The sequence below is a fragment of the Malania oleifera genome, chromosome 1 (genome assembly GCF_029873635.1).
Source record: "Malania oleifera isolate guangnan ecotype guangnan chromosome 1, ASM2987363v1, whole genome shotgun sequence".
NCBI classification, from domain to species: Eukaryota; Viridiplantae; Streptophyta; class Magnoliopsida; order Santalales; family Ximeniaceae; genus Malania; species Malania oleifera.
This window is the reverse complement of record NC_080417.1, coordinates 103587169-103593435: the sequence shown is the minus strand read 5'-3', so window position 1 is coordinate 103593435 and position 6267 is coordinate 103587169. Positions and strand designations below refer to the sequence as shown.

The 6267-nt window shown below is 39.3% G+C and overlaps 1 protein-coding gene across 1 annotated transcript; it reads right to left on the bottom strand.

Moving 5' to 3' along the window:
- Positions 1-2449: 2449 nt before the first annotated feature.
- On the bottom strand, positions 2450-3937 carry LOC131147932 (uncharacterized). Its single transcript, XM_058097602.1, has 2 exons — positions 3515-3937; positions 2450-2920 (listed from the first exon to the last, which is right to left on the bottom strand). The coding sequence occupies exons 1-2, from the start codon at positions 3935-3937 to the stop codon at positions 2450-2452; spliced, it is 894 nt and encodes a 297-aa protein (XP_057953585.1).
- Positions 3938-6267: the final 2330 nt, after the last annotated feature.

The window sequence follows — 6267 nt, the reverse complement described above, 5'->3', positions numbered from 1 at the left end:
CCGAAAGATGCTTGAATTTCGGAACAAGATTCTTCCTGATCCATAGATTCTCAGACTGAAAGATTGTTTTCCATATATGACTTCTCTGTGAAGCATATAAAAGGCGACCACAATGTTCTTGCCGACATGTTATCTCGCCCTCGGAAACTTCCTATCTTATCTCAAAACACAGAGCCATTCCTCTAATCCTCATGGCCTCATCCTCCTCTTCTCCTCTAGATATCCTCTACCTTGGGGCGTCTACCTAGATACAGTTCCCTCCAGAATTACCTCTAGAGATCACTGATGTCTCTAAGATCAAATTCTATGCAAAGACCTTCTGTAGCTACTATGCTAGCCAGATAGACCATCACCAAACCTTCCCATCGTACCCTTTCCTCAATCATTACATCATCAAATCATCATCCTTTAATGCTCATGTATTATGGTATATATGGTATATTTTATTTTTACAGGTACATGCTGTATTCCTCCCACTCCAGGAGACGTACGTTCATCTTGATGATCTAGCTAATCAGAAATCCCTGTTTTGGACTTTCCTCCAACTGTTTGATCTTTTGTTAACATGGAGAAGGAAATTGACTACCATCATGGGTAATCACAACCTCTGGAAGATGAACCCAGCTGAAGCAGCCGCAGTGTACAGTATCTTCATTCTACATAGACTGTATTTCTATAATTCAAACAGGAACCTCCTATGGTCCCAGAATCAAATCTACGAATGGGATACGTTGTATAACTTTCCTAGTACGTGGCCTAGCTACAAGCCTTCACTATTGAAGCACCTCTGTGAAATGAACAGTCTCCAGTTCTGTTCTGAACTCATTTATGCCATTCCAGACGAGATTCTTGCTCCTAAGCCACCTGACAAGGACCACCCTGATCAGGATCCTATGGATACTGATGAAGATTATCTTTGGAAGTAGCCAATTTACCACCATCCGATCCATGGAGAGATCACGGATGAGGATTACATCAACCTCAACCTCTCTCCATCACATCGCATCTAGCCCCATATGCTGTTTACTTTATTTATTATTGTTATCAAAAGTCCAATGGTGGGCCACTTTATGTTTGCGTACGAAATAAGTTTGTGTGTAAGACAAAAGTTGTTGGCCTTAGAGTCAAAAGTTGTTGCATAATTAAAGGTAGTGGGTCACTCCTGCACAAATGCAGCCGCCCATGTGTTGTCACCCTTTAATTATGTCAGTTGTCAGTAGTCGTTAAAGTCTTCAACCACTTTAGCTTTATGTCGTCCTCCACCTTATGTCCTTATCAGCTGTCTGTAAGATGTTCTTAGCGTGTAAGCTTTGGGGTCTCAGACCTCTATATAAGGGACTGCCTTCCCGTTTGTAAGGCAGAGGAAGATTGGAACTAAAATAAAAAATTCTCTCTTTGTGTTTTTATCTCATCTATGGCCTTCTAAGTTCTCTTTTCCCCTAAAAACTATTTGTCCAAAGGGCTTCTATCTTCTACTTCTATGAGCTTGTAATATCTTTCAGGATATTATAAGGGATATCTTTACAGTGGATACTCGTAACCTGTCGAGTCACAGTGTCGGCGCAAGGCAAACTTCTGGTTTAATGAAACTGTAATGGGTTCCTTTGGTAATCATAACATGGAACCAAGTATGCTCTGTGCTTGCCTCTAAGGAGGATCTTGCACATCAGAAGGGTTGTACGGTTCTCGAAGACCTCCTTTGGTAAAGCATTGGTTGAAGGACCCGAGTTCTCCGTTTGAGTGGCCATAGGAAGGCCTGTGTTGGAGATGTGGTCCTAGATTGGTTGCTTTCCTCTAGCAGGTCTTGGGGCTCCCACCAGCACCGTGACTCGGCAGGTTACGGGTATCCACTGTAAAGATATCCCTTATAATATCATGAAAGATATTACAAGCTCATAGAAGTGGAAGATAGAAGCCCTTTGGACAAATAGTCTTTAGGGGAGAGAGAACTTAGAAGGCCATGGATGAGATAAGAACACAAAGAGAGAATTTTTATTTTAGTTCCAGTCTTCCTTTGCCTTACAAACGGGAAGGTAGTCCCTTATATAGAAGTTTGAAACCCCAAAGCTTACACGCTAAGAACATCTTACATACAGCTGATAATGACATAAAGTAGACGACGACATAAAGTTAAAGTGGTTGAAGACTTTAATGACTACTGACAACTGACATAATTAAAGGGTGACAACACATGGGCGGCTGCATTTGTGCAGGAGTGACCCACTACCTTTAATTATGCAACAACTTTTGACTCTAAGGCCAACAACTTTTGTCTTACACACAAACTTATTTCATACGCAAACATAAAGTGGCCCACCATTGGACTTTTGATAACAATAATAAATAAAGTAAACAGCATGTGGGGCTAGATGCGATGTGACGGAGAGAGGTTGAGGTTGATGTAATCCTCATCCGTGATCTCTCCATGGATCGGATGGTGGTAAATTGGCTACTTCCAAAGATAATCTTCATCAGTATCCATAGGATCCTGATCAGGGTGGTCCTTGTCAGGTGGCTTAGGAGCAGGAATCTTGTCTGGAATGACATGAATGAGTTCAGAATAGAACTGGAGACTGTTCATTTCACAGAGGTGCTTCAATAGTGAAGGCTTGTAGCTAGGCCACGTACTAGGAAAGTTATACAACGTATCCCATTCGTAGACTTGATTCTGGGACCATAGGAGGTTCCTGTTTGAATTATAGAAATACGGTCTATGTAGAATGACGATACTGTACACTGCGGCTGCTTCAGCTAGGACCATCTTCCATAGGTTGTGATTACCCATGATGGTAGTCAATTTCCTTCTCCATGTTAACAAAAGATCAAACAGTTGGAGGAAAGTCCAAAACAGGGATTTCTGATTAGCTAGATCATCAAGATGAACGTACGTCTCCTGGAGTGGGAGGAATATAGCATGTACCTGTAAAAATAAAATATACCATATATACCATAATACATGAGCATTAAAGGATGATGATTTGATGATGTAAGGATTGAGGAAAGGGTACGATGGGAAGGTTTGGTGATGGTCTATCTGGCTAGCATAGTAGCTACAGAAGGTCTTTGCATAGAATTTGATCTTAGAGACATCAGTGATCTCTAGAGGTAATTCTGAAGGGAACTGTATCTGGGTAGACGCCCCAAGGTAGAGGATATCTAGAGGAGAAGAGGAGGATAAGGCCATGAGGATTAGAGGAATGGCTCTGTGTTTTGAGATAAGATAGGAAGTTTTCGAGGGCGAGATAACATGTCGGCAAGAACATTGTGGTCGCCTTTTATATGCTTCACAGAGAAGTCATATATGGAAAACAATCTTCAGTCTGAGAATCTATGGATCAGGAAGAATCTTGTTCCGAAATTCAAGCATCTTTCGGAAAGATGAGTTGTCCATTTCAACTGTGAAGTGTTTTGATCTAACATAAAAGTCAAATTTTTGAATTCAATTTTTCACTACAATAATTTCTTTGAACACAGTGTGATAGTGCTTTTGAGATGCTTTGAATTTTCCACTTACGTGTCCACAATAAGCTCTTTTGTTGTCCTTATCTTCAAGCAAAAAAACACCCCAATAATGGTCACTAGCGTCTAACTGGAGGATAAGATTTCCTGTAGATGGAATAGTTAGAGGCGGTGGATCCTTTGCAGCTTCTTTGAGATGTCTGACAGCTTGTGTCTGGTCAGGGCCCCATGGGGGTGGCTTCTTTTTCAACAACTGTGACAGGGTACTGCTGAATTGACTTGCATGTGGGATAAAGTCTCTGATGTAATTAATGATGCCAAGAAATTGTTGTATTTCCTTGACAGAAAGATTATCATCAGGAAATTGTGATAATTGCTCAGCAAGATGAGGACCTGGGCAGATGGTTCCATGGGATATTTTCATTCCAAGAAAATCAATTTTGCGTTGTCCAATGATGCTTTTCTTTTCTGACAGCATTATCCCGTACTGTGATGCCAGTTGGTGGAAATGTTCAAGAAGGTGATGATGATCTGCAAGACTTTTAGAAAATAATAGAATATCGTCAATATAGATCAGGGTATTGTGCAGGATAGGATTGAAAATCCTGATCATCGCCCTTTGAAACATTGATGGCGCAATCTTTAAGCCGAAGGGCAAAACAGTCCATTGGAACTGTTTGTTTGGGATACAGAAAGCTGTCTTGAATCTGTCATTGGGATGAATGCCAAGTTGCCAAAAAGCTCCTTTCAGATCAAATTTGGAGAATATTTCTGCCTCAGCAAGATGGATGAATTGTGTCCTGGCTTTTGGAATAGAGAATTTATCATCCCTAATGAACACATTTAATGGCTTGTAATTGATAACCAATCTTTTCTTTTCTCTAATTTTCTCTGATCTTTTTTCAATATAAAACGCTTGACATGCCCAAGAGAAATTGGTTGGTTCAATTAGTCCTTGCTTTAATAAGGATAACATTCTTCCCTAGCAAGCTTAAGGTTTGATGGAGACATTCCCGGATGGGTAGCTTTGGTTGGACTGATATCTTCATTGAGCTTGAAAGGATTGTGAATGAAAAGTCTAGGTTTTTCGAGAGTGGATGATCATGAATGAAAAGGTCATGACTTTTTGCACATAGCTTGAGGAGTTTATTTTGAATGGGTTTGAAATCTGGAGGGGAATAGGAAAGAGAATAGATTTTATTTGTCTGGGTAAAAGGCTTGAATTCTCTTTTGTACTTAATTCAAGTGGGAAGAATCCTCAAGAATTTTGAAAGACAATAAACATCCCATCCTAATAAAACATCTTTTTGAGGGAGTGAACTGCCAATGACATGAGTCCAAATGATGCAATTAGGAAGGAGTTTAATCCCAATTTTCCTTTTGGAAATCAAAGTGGTAGTAAAAATTTGATCATTTGCAGTTCTAAAGAATTGAGTATGGAAAGACCAACAATCTGATGGTTGAACTTTTGGATTAACCATGGTCTTATGGGATCCCGTATCAATGTATGCAACAACAAGTATGGGTTTGCCATATTTTTCAGGGAGGTGCTGAATTTGAACATGAGGACATATATGAGAATCTTCAGAAGAGAGAATAGGTTGAACCTGTAATGTTTCTTCTAAATGATAGTTATCTTTTGAATCAGAATTTTCTAAATCAGTAAGGATGAGAATAGTCTCTTCAGTCATCTCTTCTTGTTCTGAAATAACAGATTCAACGTCTGCATTGAGTTCTTCATTCTGTAACTGTTGGGCAAACTTTGCAGATTTTGTCTGTTTCATTGGGCATTGTTTTGCATAGTGGCCTTTCTTCTTACAAATGAAACAGCGCGGAGATTTGTCATGTCCTCGTTGAAACTTCTTCTTGAAGAATCTGAACTTCTTTCTTTTTTTGGGATCTTTTCTGAAGCGCTTGTCAAAACCATAGTCTTTGAAGTGTTTCTTCTTTTTAGGACTATAAATGCAATCCTTTTCTTTGCACTTGATCTGCAAATAAGGCTTGTTGCATTGCTTTGTAAACTTATGATTCTGTTTCAACATTTTTGAAAACAATTGGTGGGTATCACATAATTTTTCTAGAGCAGAGAGTGCCAACTGATGAATTTCTCCTATTGAGATATCTCTGAGTGGTTGTGAGAGAGATGCAATCTTTCTCTGTAAATCTGACTAGATGTCTTCTGGTAAAGAATTAATGTAAACTTGTCTGAGATTATCATTATTAAATCCACTAAGAAGATAATATCGCCTGGACATTCTTTGATAGTGAAAATCAAAATCTTTTCTTTTCAAGGAGTAGCATCTCATTTCAAAATACTCTTGTCTAACTTCATTAGCATGAGTATTTGGATCTCCAATAAATTCTCGATAAAACGTTCCCAAAGCATAGGAGGGAGTTTGGGATTTAATGAACGTTACTTGCCTATATTCACCAAGACTTTGAAACCAGTCTCTTAAAGTTCCAGTAATCTGGATGTGAATTCAATGAGAACTGTTTCTAAAGCATTCTCAGGCTTGGAAAGCTGAAGGTCAATCCATGCACCAAATTCACCAATTCGATCTCTCTATTTAATTGGAGGTAATCCATCAAAAGAGAACCAAGAACCATTGGTTGAATCATGAGGAACCGAATGAGGAGTAGATGAAGTAGCTTCAGAAGGTTCTTCCACAATGGAAACTGTGGTGTCAGTTTCTTCATGAAATTCTTGTGTTCTGGATGATCCGGGATCAGTAGGCGATGCCATCAACATATTGGTGAGATCAGTAATCTCTTGATCTGAAGAGGAGGACAATGTTTTAGTGGAATCAT

Excerpts from the sequence above, each read along its gene's own strand:
- LOC131147932 (XM_058097602.1), bottom strand. The coding sequence starts at position 3,937 with ATGCTGTCAGAAAAGAAAAGCATCATTGGACAACGCAAAATTGATTTT. Across the intron at positions 2,921-3,514 it reads AAAGAGCTTATTGTGGACAC|GTACATGCTATATTCCTCCC; the intron begins GTAAGTGGAAAA and ends TTATTTTTACAG.